The sequence below is a fragment of the Vollenhovia emeryi genome, unplaced genomic scaffold (genome assembly GCF_000949405.1).
Source record: "Vollenhovia emeryi isolate VEMERY1.0 unplaced genomic scaffold, V.emery_V1.0 DF939175.1, whole genome shotgun sequence".
In the NCBI taxonomy this organism is placed as follows: domain Eukaryota; kingdom Metazoa; phylum Arthropoda; class Insecta; order Hymenoptera; family Formicidae; genus Vollenhovia; species Vollenhovia emeryi.
In genome coordinates, this window is record NW_011967191.1 from 339,149 (window position 1) to 354,758 (window position 15,610).

Genomic DNA, 15,610 nt, shown 5'->3' on the forward strand with positions numbered 1-15,610 from the left:
TACATTATTACTTTAAATCCATAGTATAGATCCATAACTTGTAAAATTTATTCTAAAAATGCAATTTCGTATTTACAATAGGTTTTGTAAGTCACGCTTATGCTGTATCAATGTAATATTAACATTGACACTGATAGCGATAAACCTAGCTTCTGCAGCTTTCGCAGACAGGACACTGTGGATTTGACCTATGCCTGTTATTCCTCTCGAAAATTAGGGATCTAGAAACCGATATAATTTCGGTGAATTCAATGAAAGGCTTTATAAAAAAAAACATAGCCTCTGTCGAAAGTACATTTTTTCCGGTAAAGAAAAATATTTAATTTATTTACATAATCCACAATTTATTTGTAATAAATTAATGATTAATAGATATAATTAGGTCAAAATACTTTGTGATTTAAATCGTAGTGGAAAAAGTCTTATCATTTTTTTAATAAATTAATTGAATATCGTATATATTGAAAAAGCACTGGTTCGTATATTAACAAATGCAAGACAGGTCTGAATTCGAACCGTAACGCAGAATGTTGGAGCAATGAGCGATTGCTTGCAGGAATATCTCGACTTTATTTCTGGCATTGTACAATAGATTAAAAATGACTTAAAATAAAGTCTCGAAATGTTCCTGGAATTCATATAGACCTATGTACAATTTTTCTTCCAATATTCCGCGCTATACTTCGGACTTGTACCTCGAATTCAAATTGTTTAGTGACTATTTAAAACCTTTATCTTTCTTTTCAAATTTCTATACAGCTATACAGGATATGGAAGGATTAAGTGTGACATGATTGGAAAAAGGGATAATACTTCGCGTAAAGATAAAACGAAAATAATAAGTCGAAATTAATAATAATAATACAACCTTTTTCATATCACATCATGTTCAAAATGTTACATTTTATATTATTTCATAAAGAGCTTTATTTTTCTTCAATTCCGAAATCTATTTCGAAAATTGATAAATCGAAATCCGACAGAATTACACCGGTTTCTTGATCTGATTTTGATCCTTTCCAGCCTTTTTCATTTATTTTCATCACATGACTTCCAACCGCGCATTAATTGATAATTAAGAAAGAAAGAAAAACGCGATGTGGTGCTATATGCAAAAGGACTAGACGCTACATTGTTGTTATAGAAATTAAATAGTAAGAAACGAAGACTATTATTATTACGTCGAAAAAACGAAGAAGTATTTCCGAAGAAACGTTTCTAGCGATTTTTGTACTTTTTTGATTAAAGATTTGTTACAATCGCTTGTTCTCTCGCTAGAATGCGTCGTTAGATGTGTGAGTGCGTGTGTGTGTATCGGCTGTTCGATAATAATCCTAACGCTTAAACGTATGTGCTACTCATCTCTTTAATTCCTTCCTCATCATTTTTTATAAAAGTTTGTATAGTGTTATATATAATATTCAACACGATTGTGAACCACACTTACGCGGAAAATTTAATATATTATTATTACTAGATAATAATATATTACACCCCTCGCATAAAAATTAAACCTTTTTTTTCTTTACAGAGCAAAAAGCACAGTTTTTCACAAGTCCGTTAGCTATATTTTTTTTCCTATTAACATACCATTGGAGATAAACGCTCTAGATCCGCGCGATTTCAATCATTAAAAAGGGACAAATCGTTGTTCGTTTGTGTTCTGCTGCTTGATTTCCTTAACGCAGCTCTAAGTAATAACAAGTGAAACGACTTAAAGACGATTATACACGGAATTTGTTGATTTTTCTATATTACTATCTTGAAGGATTGCGTCTCGGGAATGTCGGAACATGTCATTAGATAAGATGTTCTGTATCTTTAATGACAGATTTTATAGCCAACAAAAAGTTATTTCTAATTTATTTTAAATACATTCAAGTAAAAATTTATACTTAAATATTTTTCCTGAAAAAGAGCATTAACTCTCCAAAAATAAAAACAATCTTTTACACCAAATTTTAATTCAAAATTTCCTTATTTTTAGTTCAAAGTTTAACTGTATTAGTTAAATAAAATTGAGGATAAGAAACTTGCAATCGACGATCAATATTTAAATTAATTTTTAAGTGATTATATCTTGAAAGTCATTATTCAAAAAGGTTATTAAGATGTAAGTTTTCTTCCTTTTTAGAAAAGAAAAATCAACTAAAAAGTCTGCCATTAAATCACACTTGTTTTGTTTGCCATTATGGAACGCGACAAACGAACGCTCCGAACGTTTCCGCACAATTCCGCAATAAATTGCGAGAGAAAAAGTTTTTTATTCTTTTCCCCCTCCGAGACTATATTTTTACAAACTATCTGTGAAAAAATGTTATTTTCAATAGCCTAACAATTAAATTTCTATTATTATGCAAAACGATTCGACAATGTGTAACAAACGACAATGTTTCCCCACTTTCGCTCACCGTCACTGGCAATGAATTGTATAACACTTATACGTATTGTTTAAACATTTCCATACTTATATATATATATATATATATAATATATCCAACATTCCCTTTTCCATATCCATAAATTAAATTCCTATTTTCTTTCCATGTTTTATCACAATAAAATAATTTTTTCTGCAAGAAAAGATTTTTGCAACAAACTAGCATTGTTTCGCTATGTCATAACTGAACACTTGTGAAAATGTATAGGCAATTTAATTATAGGATTTGTACAATGATAATAACTCAATAATTGAAGTAGCACTATGTAGTTTGATACACAATTTGTAAATCCTATTTCAAACCTTACAATGTTTGCTTGCAAAATGATCCATAGCAATGTGACAGTATTTTCAATTTCTCTAATCATACATTGCCAGTGTATGGACGTAGTAGTTTCTCTGTATCGAGTTATTCATAAAAGTACGGCGTTCACGTATTTCGTTTTATAATACTAACCATTATATAATTTTCGGTCGAGAATCAACTTGTGAAATGGAGATGCTTCTCATGTCAGTCGCAACACTTCTCTCTTAAAATTACTGCATTACTCATCTTCGGTATCACCGTCGCTACTATAATCCTGCAATGTGGGTGGTCTCGAGAAGGGTGCCTCGTTGGTTTGACTGCAACATGGAGAAAAAGACGAAATTCTTTATTATCAAATATTATCATTCATTGTAATCGAAATCGCTTTATATACTTTATATCAGAGTTTTGTTTTATGTTTTAAACTGCTGCTATATTAAGATTCCTCAATGGAGCTCAAGGAAATTCAAATTTACTTACGCCAATCTACGATAATGGTTCAACCACTCTTCCAACATCTGCGCAACGAGCAGCGGTCTTTTGTGGAGTTTCTGCTGTGCTACTAGAATTCCACCCTCGGTTCTGCATACGTCTAACCACTCTTTATAGATGGACTCCTCGCGACCGATCTCATCCGTCGTGAGAAAGTGTATTGGCAGGAGCTTATGCTCACGATCCATTAGTGGCATAAAGGTGGTCTGCATCTGGATTTGTAGCTGCTCGAGTGGACTGTTGTTTCCACTCACTACCCCGTGGGTTGCGAGGGGCGGTATTCTGGACGAAGCGTACGGCTCGATTGGAACCAGTGCCGTGAAATGGCCACGGGTATAGCCCAATGCGATTGGCGAACGGATGCAAAATGAAGGTTCCCATAATAGTGGTAGATAGACGCCCTCAAATCTCGCATATCCTACAAAGTGACAGAAATACTTGATATTACTCTAAATTTTAAAAAACCTTTTAAAAAGTGCTTTTTTTTTAAATCGTAAAAGACTTTAATACTTTTAAAGAATCATAGAAATGTTAATTCTTGAATTAATCTTGAAAAAAAATCTCTATAGTTTTGAAGAAAACAAATGTTACGTGTGTGAGCAAGAATGAGTATTTCTTAAAATTTACCTATGTCTTCACCGCGGAAACTTTTAACGTATTTAACTCCATAGACTATAATAGGTCGTCTTAAAATGTGGGCAAGGGCAAACACATGTAATTGTTCTAACGCGCTTCCGGGTTGAGCAGCCGTTGCCAGCAAGCTTTCCCAATCTTCTTGCCACTGCGTCTCTTCTAAAGTGAAATCTAACATCCTAGATGCTTGCGAGGCTTCATACTCTCTCCAACGAGGATAAAAGCTGAAAAAAATGAGGTACTTTTTAACTAGAATTTGAATACGTGTACAGAAGTACATTTATATTGAATTGATTAAATTAGTTATGTTAAAATATGAAACGTAAATTATTTACTTATTTATTTAATCACAAATCTTACAATTGCCCCGCTTGTTGTAGGGTGTCAGCGAGCGCTCTCCTGAGAGCATTGTCCCTATCGAAAACACCCCAAGTGGCCTGCATAGCAGAATCCAGAAGACAATCACCGGCCGAGCGGTTCCAGAGTGCGTGTAAACGACTACCTAATCGTTCAGTAATTTCTAAAGACCAATTTAGAGCTGGCGGTTCGCCACCACCGCCTTCCAATTGCTGTTGAGCTTCCTTATCTAACAATTCCTCTAGCATCTGCTCTTGTACAATGCTCGGCAGATCCTCAACCTAAAAATATATATCCAATTTCAAACATTAAAAGGTATATACAGGTACGCGTGCACACGCAAATATTTTTACACAATCTCTTCGGTAAGTTATAATACATTGCAAATAAAAGTTAAATATTTAAAGAGTTTAAAGATCATTTATTACTCGTGTAAAAGTGGAACGTTGATGAGATTAAAGCATTTACTTTTCATCTATTTTACATTAAAGTCATAATATGTATATGTATATGTATATCACCTCGGCTGGCAACGCAAAGGTGGCCATGTCGGTAACAAAATAACAGGGAAACGAGCCCTTGCGTAAGCGTATACTATTGGTGACATGTCGGCGAATCTGTACCGCGAGATCAGGTGCGACGTAACTCGGTACCCTTTTCACTCCCGAGCCCGAACCTTCAATTTGAGATAGTAACGTTGCTAAGATATCTTCCCTTTGAAACCTGTAAAGGTCCCAATGAAAAATTGTATTAATCTATTAACGTTGAGAAGTGTAGCTTGTACAACAATATCAATTTGTAGAAACGTTGGTTTAAATTATTTGCGTTTACCTAATAGCCAAGTGCACCAAAGTGTGCCCAACGTCAAACGCGCTGCTTCTATTGAGGAGCAAGACCTCAGAATGCGTCAATTGGCGGGCAGGATCGCCGCCGCTCGCCAGGTAAGCTTCAACAGGAGTGTTGTCACCTTCGACAATACCGAGACAAGCGTTGAGCCAGCACCAATCGGTGTGGCGTCTCAACTGCTTCAATCGACGCTCGTAATCACAGTTATTTGGAGATTGAGGAGTTGACAAACTATCGTTACGGCTCTCCGTATATCTATGTGGACCTCTGAAAAGTTAGAGACAGTTACAAAGTGTTATAGACGCGCGTTGTAAAATATTAGTAGAGAAATACAACGCACATTTGTAAATAACAAGCATATAGTCAGAAATTAGATTTACCTGAAACATGAGAATTGTTCATGCCGTTCGCAGTTGGCGAAAGGTATGAAATACAAAGAGTGTGTAAATTTTGCAAAAATTACCTCCTTCCTATCGCTAAATTATCCTCTCTCTGCGTCTGATGAATATAAGGTGCGTGTGGGGGCGATGGCAAACCCCGCTGACTGTGTTCCCTCTCGGGACTCGGTAAAATCACCCCTACGTTTCCCTGCGTACCCTTGTCCCTTCTATCCTTCTCCTTCAGGTGGCCGCACATGACGCATTTGGTCGCCTTGGGCCAGTTCTCGTAAGTACACACGTGACAGGACCATTTCTCTGGGTGCATATTGTACAATCTTTCCGGATGGAGATTAATTGGCGAGGGATTCAGTTGGGAATTTGATCCCGAGTTGGGTGGTCCATCGGCTAGTCGCAGCGGCGCTAAATGTTCATGTAGATTCGATGCTAATGAATTGACAGACTGATTGACCGGCTTCCGGTTGCTGCACTGTACGCACCGCGTTGTATTCTGATAATTAAGATAAGTGCACATACTGCAGGCCCACTTCCCCGCCGAAGGCAGATTCTGGCTGTAATTTTGCGAGGTAAAGTTGTCCGTGGGGCTTATCTGGGAGACGGGGCCGGAAGCGACGTTGGAGGAACCTCTTTGAGGGCTGGGGTCCCGAAGACGATAGATGTCCTCGCCCAGGAGAGGCTTGGCGCCCCTGCACATGGTGCATTTTAGAGAGGAGGGCCAATTCTCATAGGTGCAGTACTCGCAAGTCCATTTCTGCTCTGTCTCCTCGAGTCTGCTGGTCATCTTCAATGGATGGAGGAGTTGATCAATGGAGGTCTTGTTCTCGCCGCGGGGGATGCAGTACTACTCGAATGCGGAAGCAAGTGTTGAGTTGAAAAGTGACGCCCAAGTGTGCACTTGACATTAAATATCCTAAGTATCCTAGTTGAATTTCCTATGCCGCGCAGCGCATAGGTCTTTCGGGAGATTTGCGTCCAAGAGTGTGGTTTGTAGCCCGGTATACGCTATGTGACCAGCATTATGTCTGATTGTGATGAAACAGTGTCGCTAGAGATGTGCCGACGTGGCCATCAGTGGAAGAATCTGAAAACGGAAACGGCAATATGTCGATCAAGTGTATTATAGAAAATGTTAATATATGTCATGCGGCACGGTCTTGCTCCAGTTACATTATACGCGCATTTCTCGCGTTCAAAATGGGTTTAATATCTCCAAGTGTGCGAGGAGGAGAAAAAGGTGTTGAAAGAAGCCGAAATTATAAGAAACAAAGGGTGAAGCGTCGTCTACGATGCGTGGAGTAAACTTGGAGTGAGGAATAAGAGAGAGAACCATAACTTTTAGCTCTTGGTGTAAGGAAGCTAAAATACAGGTGTAATTCTTTTAAATAGGAGCAAGAAATAAAATTGATTTATGTCCTCACTCCATGCACTGTAGACGACGCATTGGAGTCTCTGCTGACGTTGATTTACTAGAATATCTTTATAGAGAGAAGTGAAGAGAAAAAAAAACCATCGGTTGATAAGCTGTTTATCTGAATTATTCTTCGCCCAGAGATCAAACTCCTGTGCTTTTTAGTTTAATATCAGTGACGTAATATCGTGAGTTTTCGAAAAGAATTTTACACCGCTTGTATTGACTCGCGTTGATTTGGTTTTGTGGTCAACACACTTTTGAGTCGCAACGCCCTGTAATTAAACTTGTAGCTCGTTGAATTCCTCGAAAAGGACCGCAACCCGTGCGGCCGGGACGTCGGATTAAAATAAAGAAACCACCTGCCAGCCTAAAGAAAGCGCGACTGGGAGTAAGAGCGAAGTTAAAGGTACAAAAGTCAGGCTCGTACATAACGAGATGCAGCTTGACAGATGTAAGGAACAGCTAAACGTGAATATTGGAATGCAAAGAGAGGGGGGGAGCTGTCTGTTCTCTCCAATTGCATTTTTCGCGCGCGTGTCACCTTCCCGTATCGAGCGTTCCCGCGGCTACGAAAACAGGTGGCAATACAGACACCGCGAGCGTTGAAAATTGGAACGCCTGCTTTTCAACCGCACTTGGCGAAATTGGAGAACACACGCGGCGTCGCGTGACCGATCTCTCCCGTATCCCTCCTTCGCGTCCTTGGAGGGGAAACCTAACCTGGCGGAACGGGAGGAGGTTCCGGGAGCCGAGCCTCCTCGACGGGGAAGAAAAATAATTGCCGGGGCAGAGAATCAGTCCGGGATCGAAAGCTCCGTGCTACTTTGCGGAAGAGAGGCGCGCGCCAAGTACCTCTGGTTGGGCTGGCGGTAACCTTGACGTTATCCCCGTGCCACCTTGTGGAGTCCCGCACGTCGCCAGCTACCGTCACACTCGGCTATCCTCCATGAGCGACCCCGCGGATCGGCACCGTCCAGTCGACTCATGTACTATTCATGCACCAGCGAGTTTTCGTGGCGCGCCGCTCGCGTTCGCGGCAACGGCCAGGTAGGCAGGTTAAGCTCGCTCGCTCGCTCGCTCGCTCGCACTCGCTCGCTCGCGCACGTATGCGCACGATCAATTCTCGCGAGCGCGACGCTCTCGCCCTTCCTCCTTTTCTTCCTTCGGGATTATTCGACGACGGCGACGACGACGACGAGGAATCGAAGCGCGGGACGTAGCGAGGAGAAAGACAACCGCGGCGACGTCTCTCTCCCACCTTCTCTCTATTTCCCCCTCTCTCTCCCCCTCCTCTCTCTCTCTCTCTCTGTCTCGACGGAGACACGGTAGAAGACACGAGAAGCGCGAGTCGCTGTCACCGCTGGTCACCGCGTCACGACATCGCCCGCGAGCGTTCGCGCGCGCTCCACGGCGTCTCCGCCCGTCGACCGATGCTGGCGTGCTGCTCCGCGAATGCGACGGCGACGGCGGGCGGCGGTGACGACGACAGCGGCGGCGGCGATCTCGCTCGCTGGCTGCGGAAGTAGGTTTTGACAGTCATCCGCAAACAGACGGGCGCCAGTACTGCCAACAGTGCCAACCACTCTCGCACGCTCCCCTCCCCGCCGGCCGCGTCGTTACGTCACGGGAGCGCGCGCGCGCCTGCGCCGCGGTTAACCTCAAAAGCTCCGCCGACCTCCCCCGCCCCCGCGACGAGACCGCGACCGATGAGTCGAGGGTCACTCTCTCCCTCTCTCTCTGCGTCGGTGAGCGAGACTTCGAGAGTTCGAGCGTCCCGACAGCCGGCGCTGGGCCACCTGATCCGAAACTCGTCGAGAACGCGCGTGTGGACGATCTAACCTAACTTTCGTTCTCGCCGTTTTCACGCTTCTCTCTCCCTTGGCGAGAATTGACGCGCGACAGCCCGACCGGGGGTGACCGGACACGATCGAGCGTGGAGTCGCTCGATCGTCGTCGGGGGGGGGGGGGCAAAAACCTGACCTAACCTCAACCTAGCTTCGTGCGTTCGCCGACAAACCGCAGGCAATCCCGCTGGAAAGGCAAGATACAGAGCAATTTTACCTGATCTTCCGTCATACGAATGGAGACGTCACCGTTGCCACGCGCACAGCTGACCCGTTGATCCCGTTACATGACGCAAGTCTGACCTAACCTCGAAATCGCGCTGCGACTCCGCGTACATACGATCGTGCTCCCTCATGACCTTCCCGTCTCGTCGCGGAACTAGAGCCGTTGAAATCGCGAGGCGGTTTTTCGCCCTCGGCGCCGCGCGCCTCAAGACATCCGCTCCCGGAGACCGGGACGAGCGACGGACGTCCGAGTCGACTCTTCGCGCGTACCCCAGCTCGATTCCGGTCCTCCGACGCCCGCGAATTAAATTTGGCGCGCGCGTCTTCGGAGCCGCGTGACTCCCGGCTTCGCTCGACGACCCTACGATGAGCCTCGCGCCGAAACCAGATCCGAGAGTCTCCCGCGAAAATCGAAGGGAAGGATGCATCGACCGGGCGAGACTTTTTATTTATAAATATCCCGGACCCGCTGCCAACTGGGAGCGCTCTGCCCGAGCGTTTTACCCTTGACATTTCGTCAACGTGATCGCGGGACTGCTCCCGCGTATCTGTCGGCCAGCTGTTGCAAACGCCACGGAAGGTTTTCCCCGCGTTGCTGCACGGTGCCCTCCACGTGTTAAATACGTCGCTTAACTTTTTCCACGTTTCCGCAGATCATTAAGCTAATACGACAACGAGACATAAATACAAAGAATGCGACTGATGTGACGAATATTAAGTCCCACTTGTTTGTTTTATCTTCGCGCACTTTCGATTTAATCTTGGTTTAATTCACGTTTGTCCCTTTCTAGAGTAACAGTCGGGAAGAGACAAAAAACGAATTAAGCCGAGCTTGAAGCTTGGTCGGTTTCATGTTCCACGTTTCCTCAGATCGTCATTAAGATAATGCAGCGACAGAACGTGAATACAAAGAATGCAACTGATGTGGCGAATATAAAGCTCTATTTGTTCGTTTTATTTTAGCGCACTTTGGATCGACGCAATTGAAGGATTCGGAGCGATTGAACGTCTTCGCCGAGTTCGCACTGAGCTAGTTGGATGTTACAGCTGCGACGCTGTCGATCGTCCCCGGAACCGTTTGAGGAAACAACGTTACGACCGTCCCTCTTCTCCCTTTCATTGCCAGGCGTTTTATTTTAAGTATACGAAGTGTATGCGGCTTGACAGCTAAAGAGAATGCACTGTATTGTCTGCTTGTAACGGCATCGCCGTTGAAATCAGCCAAGACACCTCGGTAACATTGACCGATGCCCGTCGCCGCCGATAAGCTTATCCAATCGCAACGTGACAGAATCGCGATGACGAAAATGGACGAAATGGTTATCCGGGTGCTGTACGGAAGCGAGACCGGAACCGCTCAAGACGTCGCCGAGCAGATCTGGAAGAGCGCCAAAAGGTTTTGTTGTCGTTCCTCTCTCTGGCACGCGTACCCTCTCCGCTAGGAAAATTTCTGGCACGCAAACCCCACTCTCTTTATGATCTTTAAACAGACATGATTCATTTTGGTGTATTCAATGTTTGTTATTTTTTGTATACATATAATTAGCTTCGCTATAAATGTGATCGTCTCTTCCTCAGCTGACAATATTCAGAGTAGATAAGTTGGAGAAAGATTCATACATTTTTGTCGTATCTCATATCTCGGCATTTATTTTATACATAGAGGAAAATCCCCTGTTTATGAGATAGGATCCTAATATGGGATCGTCGGTTGATGCCACCATCAATTTATTGCCCTCGGAGCGAAATCTGCTTAGTGGAAAATTCATTGTTCAATTGTGTAATTGTTGCGAAAAAAGATTTGTCGTTGAATTCGGGTGTTGAAAACCTGCTATCTCATAATAGAGGACTTTCTTGTAATAATTTTTCATTACACAAAGAAACAGAACGGAATATAATAATTCTTTTAATTTTGCAGAAAAGGATTGCGAAGCACCGTATCATCTTTGGATGACTACGACATTCATAATCTCCCTTCCGAACACCTAATCGTCTTCGTTGTCGCAACGACTGGACAAGGAGATCCTCCAGTCAACATGAAACAGTTCTGGCGACATTTGTTACGCAAGAACCTTCCAGCAACCGTGCTTCAAAATCTCAACTACGGCGTACTTGGATTGGGCGATAGTTCATATTCAAAATTCAACTTTGCTGCGAAGAAACTAAATAAACGCCTTGCACAATTAGGTGGCAAAGAGTTGCTGTCTATTGGACTTGCTGATGATCAGCACAATCTGGGAATTGATGCTGTGGTTGATCCCTGGATCAAAAAATTGTGGGAAGAGATTGTAAATGTGTTCGACATTTCGATAGAAGAGAAAGTAAATGAAGAAAATTTAATAATTGAGAGATATAGCGTTTCTGTAATAGAAATGAATCGATTAAATCCGATATGTATTGACAAACAGTATATAGACAGTCCGTATCAATCAAATACTGACATCTATGCACAAGAAACATCCATAAATAGCGATGTTAGAATAGGAATAATAGCTGAAAATATAAGAACTACCTCCGAGGATCACTTTCAAGATGTTAGATTGATAACAATCCAAGCGGATAATATTAAATACGATCCCGGAGACGTTATCTACATTAGACCAAAGAATACTGCAGAACAGGTAAAACGATTTTTCGATATATTACACGAACATGACATAAAACTGTTCCCAGATACAGTGATTCAAATATCGGAGAAAGAAATAAAGGTTCCGTTCGTTTTAAAACGAAATTTAACTTTAAGGGAGATCGTTGAGCAATACTGGGACCTGAACTTCAAGCCAAGAAGATCTACCATGTACACTTTATCTCTTATCAGCGAAAATGAATTGGAGAGAGAAAAACTGTGCGAATTTGCCAGTCCGATTGGGCAAGAAGAACTTTATGATTACATAAACAGACCGAGAAGAAATATTTTGGAAGTTCTCACAGATTTCCCTCACACGACCAGTAAAATGAACATTAAATTACTGTTTGAAATCATGTCGCCAATAAAGCCACGTCCTTACAGCATTGCCTCCAGCCTAGCAGCTACTCCAAACAGCATACAAGTCTTGGTAGCCGTAGTTAAATTTAAAACTAGATTGATAGAGCCAAGATTTGGGATATGTTCAAAGTGGCTGGCAAGTTTAAACAATAACGACAAGGTGATATTTTGGCTGCAGAAGGGAACTTTCCGATTTGATAACGACAAGCCGATGATTTTGATTGGTCCTGGAACTGGAGTGGCTCCGTTTAGATCTTTGCTCTTGGAGAGAGCAAAGAAAGAGAAAGAGCTGAAAGAATGCGTCCTGTTCTTTGGATGCAGGAACGAGAATAAGGATTACCATTGTAGGGGGGATTTTGAACGTTTATCGAGGGAGAATAATCTGAAAGTGTTCTGCGCGTTTTCCAGAGACCAGGATCATAAAACGTGAGTAATAAGATAATTTACTTTAGAATTATAATTTTCCATCTGATACCCAAAGAAGTGTTTGACGTTCTCCTACGTATAATGCGAACACAAGCTCTTAACATCTGTCGTCGGTTTTTAGAATTTTATCTTTGTAATAAACTGCTATTTCATATATAATCGTTACATAGAGACGTGTATTATATACTCTCTGCTACATTTTATAAAATGACTGCACCACAATTCTTTATAACAACCTGTGTTGGCTCCTATTAATTTGTTCGTTTTTAATTATAACTTTTACCCCACAAATACGAAATTAACTTAAAGTTTAATATTAGTTTTTTAATTAATTATGATAATATAAATAAAAATAATAGAATATGTATATTCAATCTTAATTTTTTTAAATTATGCCTTTAACTTTTTTCCAGATATGTGCAACATCTTATCCGTCAACGGAGGGAGCTATGCTGGCAATTTTTAGAAAACAGTGGTAGTATTTATCTAGCGGGAAATTCTAAAAATATGCCGGACAATGTGCGCGACGAATTTGTTAGTGTAGCGAAAGAAGTCGGTAAAATGACGAAAGAGCAAGCAGAAACGTTTGTTAAGCATTTAGAGAAGAGCAATCGATACCAAACGGAAACTTGGGGTTGACAAAACAATCGTAGAGGCTTGGGGAAAATATTTAACAGGTAAAAATAATGTTTTGTAAAGAAATATATATATTTAAATATTAATGTATAGTTATTTTTAAATTGTTACAATATTAATTAACTTTATGTCTGTTATTTTCCAATTAGTGAGATTTGGAACAACTTTTGATAATTACAGGGTGTCTATGTAAATTTTGTGTGTAACAATACACAAAAATTTTCACTAACTGGAACACTATTGCAACAGCATATTCCTGAGACCAAATCAAGTCAAAAGGTCCTGTACTACTTTTCCCTCCAACAAACAGTTATCGAGATATAAGCTAAACATTGAAAAAGTTATAAATTTTCTCTTGAATATCTCCAAAAGTATTAGGCGAAATCGAAAAATGTTTCGGACACAAGTTGTTCATATTAATTAATAGTATAAGACAGTATAATAAACAATAGGGGGTTCTATTTAAAAAATAGAAGGTGACCTCCACGTGACCTTCAAATGACTATCCAAGGTCAGGTCAATGGCACCACCTTATGTCTCCCTTCGAACCAAACAACTTTTGTTTGAAACGGTTTTCCGTATCTTTCATATTTTTGGAGATATTTGCGTGGATCATTTAAAATGAGACACCCTGTATATAGAAAAGATTACACCTCGCCTTTTATTTTTTCATTTCAATATACATACATGTGTGCTACGCAGATCGAGGGAAATTTTGAATAATTTTTATTTAAAACTACATGAAAGTTACATGGAGTTTCTGAAATATATCGCTTTAAAGTGTTGCGATTTTATTCTTTATATTATATATCGGGTTGTTATTATTTTAACACATCACTTGTGTTGTTCTTTTCTACTTTTCTTATTTTTTCAACATAGACTCTTACATAGACATAGTTTCTCCGCGTACGTACGATATGATAAACATTCGGAGTATAATCTAAACTTAGAAAATAATAAATCATAAAGTTATGCAACAGTTTGCGCAAGCTAGGCAAGAAGTTTCATCAAACATTCGATATCTATAAAGCATGAAGAATCTAATTAATGCTCGAAATATATACGCTGCCAATCGTGCTAGATGTAATTACGTAACATTTTTTTTACAGCGCTGTTTTATTGCTTTATCGGTTTACCACGGTTGTTTAAATAATCACGAGGTCACCTCCCGTATAATTATTCGGTCTATCCATACAGCCGCGCGTGTTGAAAGGAAATCGACCAATCGCCTGTCCAGAGCGAACGATGTCGCGGCGTTACGCTCGCTGTGTTACACGCCTGATTGGTCGGTTTCTCTCCGCGTGTAAACCGCGCCGCGGCGCAAGCACGTTTGAATGGACCCTAAAAGAAGCGAGGCTCGTAATTATCGATGCCGCTATCGAGCGCTCGTTCGTTTTAGCCGCGCTTCCTGCATTCGGAGTGAAAGACATCGGTGACTCCGCAGGGGGAAAAGAGACGAGAGGAACGCGGTTGAAATCACGAAGCGGGCGTAAACAGGTGTAACGTCACGCCTCATCGAGCGCGCTTTAATCGCGCATCATTTATTAATATCGGCGGCCGCGCGTTCGCCGGGCAATCGCCGACCGGCGGCCGTCCGGCGCGGGTGTGAGTATCCGTTCACGACCTCCTTTTCGTCCGCGTCGCGGATCGAAACGAACGGACCCGTCGCACGCTATTTTTACGCCTACTTTTCGAACGTCGGCACCTCGCGCGAGCGTTCGGCGCGCACAGTCTTCTATACACTACTAGACTGCCACTTTCGAGGTGAAAAAGTGAGGCAAGAGTTCCGCCATGTCTTGTTAGGTAAATAAAGTAGTAGGTCTACTCCATAGACATATTTGTCGGCCCTTTTGATCCTCGCGGTCCCAGACACGTGGTAATCCGCCATGCGCTCGGGCAGGATTCAACGATGTGTGTGTGTGTGTGCGTGTGCGTGTATTTGTACTCGTCAAAGCCACACTACCCCATATACAACTTTTCTCTCATTGGTCTGCCCAGAACAATGTCGGATACGCAGAAGGGATCACAGACATCTTTCGTTTTACGTCGATCCTTTCTGCGCATCCGCCATTGGCCGCGTTCAGCAGACACAACTGTTGAGTGAGCGCTCAGTATGGGTGCTTTCCAATTGCAATATCCCTAGACACTTTCGTGCACACGGCGACACAAATGGCGTTCCAATTGTCACAAATGTCGACACACCTCTACACATTCGTACTCAGCCTGAGGGCTACTAGTCGGCTGTGTAAACTTGTGTTTTCTAGTGACAAATAATAGTTACTAAGTACGGCGGCTACAAGTGGTCGGCATATTCCTTCGCTACGACGGTTTACTATGAAAAAAAGAAGTGAGGTTACGTCTGATATCATTGAGGTAATAAATATTTTGAATCAACATTAGGTGACGCAGTTTCGATCACCACCATGGATTAAAAATACCAAGCATGGATAGTATACTACTTTGTGTACTATTTGTGGTATATTTTGTTCCAATTGAGTCGTGCACATCGCGACACTTTGTGTCTTCTTGTGTACGTTTGTGTTAAAAAGTGTAAAATAATTGGAAAGCACCCTATGATTGGTTAATACTTTTAGATCCAGTCAATCATA

At 41.8% G+C, this 15,610-nt stretch overlaps 2 protein-coding genes across 3 annotated transcripts in view; one reads left to right on the forward strand and one right to left on the reverse strand.

Annotated features, from left to right (window-relative positions):
• Window positions 1-849: 849 nt before the first annotated feature.
• On the reverse strand, window positions 850-9,028 carry LOC105563435 (ubiquitin thioesterase trabid). 2 transcript variants are annotated; one of them, XM_012015038.1, is made up of 8 exons: window positions 8,946-9,028; window positions 5,539-6,554; window positions 5,061-5,342; window positions 4,751-4,952; window positions 4,233-4,510; window positions 3,867-4,096; window positions 3,228-3,657; window positions 850-3,064 (listed from the first exon to the last, which is right to left on the reverse strand). In XM_012015038.1, the coding sequence occupies exons 2-8, from the start codon at window positions 6,252-6,254 to the stop codon at window positions 2,986-2,988; spliced, it is 2,217 nt and encodes a 738-aa protein (XP_011870428.1). In that variant the 5' UTR covers window positions 6,255-6,554; window positions 8,946-9,028; the 3' UTR covers window positions 850-2,985. The 2 variants fall into 2 exon arrangements, with proteins under 2 accessions (XP_011870428.1, XP_011870427.1); XM_012015037.1 differs by lacking the exon at window positions 8,946-9,028 and adding an exon at window positions 7,737-8,393.
• A 438-nt stretch (window positions 9,029-9,466) lies between these two features.
• Window positions 9,467-15,610, forward strand: part of LOC105563518 (NADPH-dependent diflavin oxidoreductase 1-like) — a 15,077-nt gene continuing 8,933 nt past the window's right edge. The window contains exons 1-3 of the mRNA XM_012015155.1: window positions 9,467-10,349; window positions 10,872-12,365; window positions 12,779-12,999. Of these exons, the coding sequence (XP_011870545.1) occupies window positions 10,201-10,349; window positions 10,872-12,365; window positions 12,779-12,999 (1,864 nt within the window). The 5' untranslated portion in view covers window positions 9,467-10,200. The remainder of the gene's footprint in view (window positions 10,350-10,871; window positions 12,366-12,778; window positions 13,000-15,610) is intronic.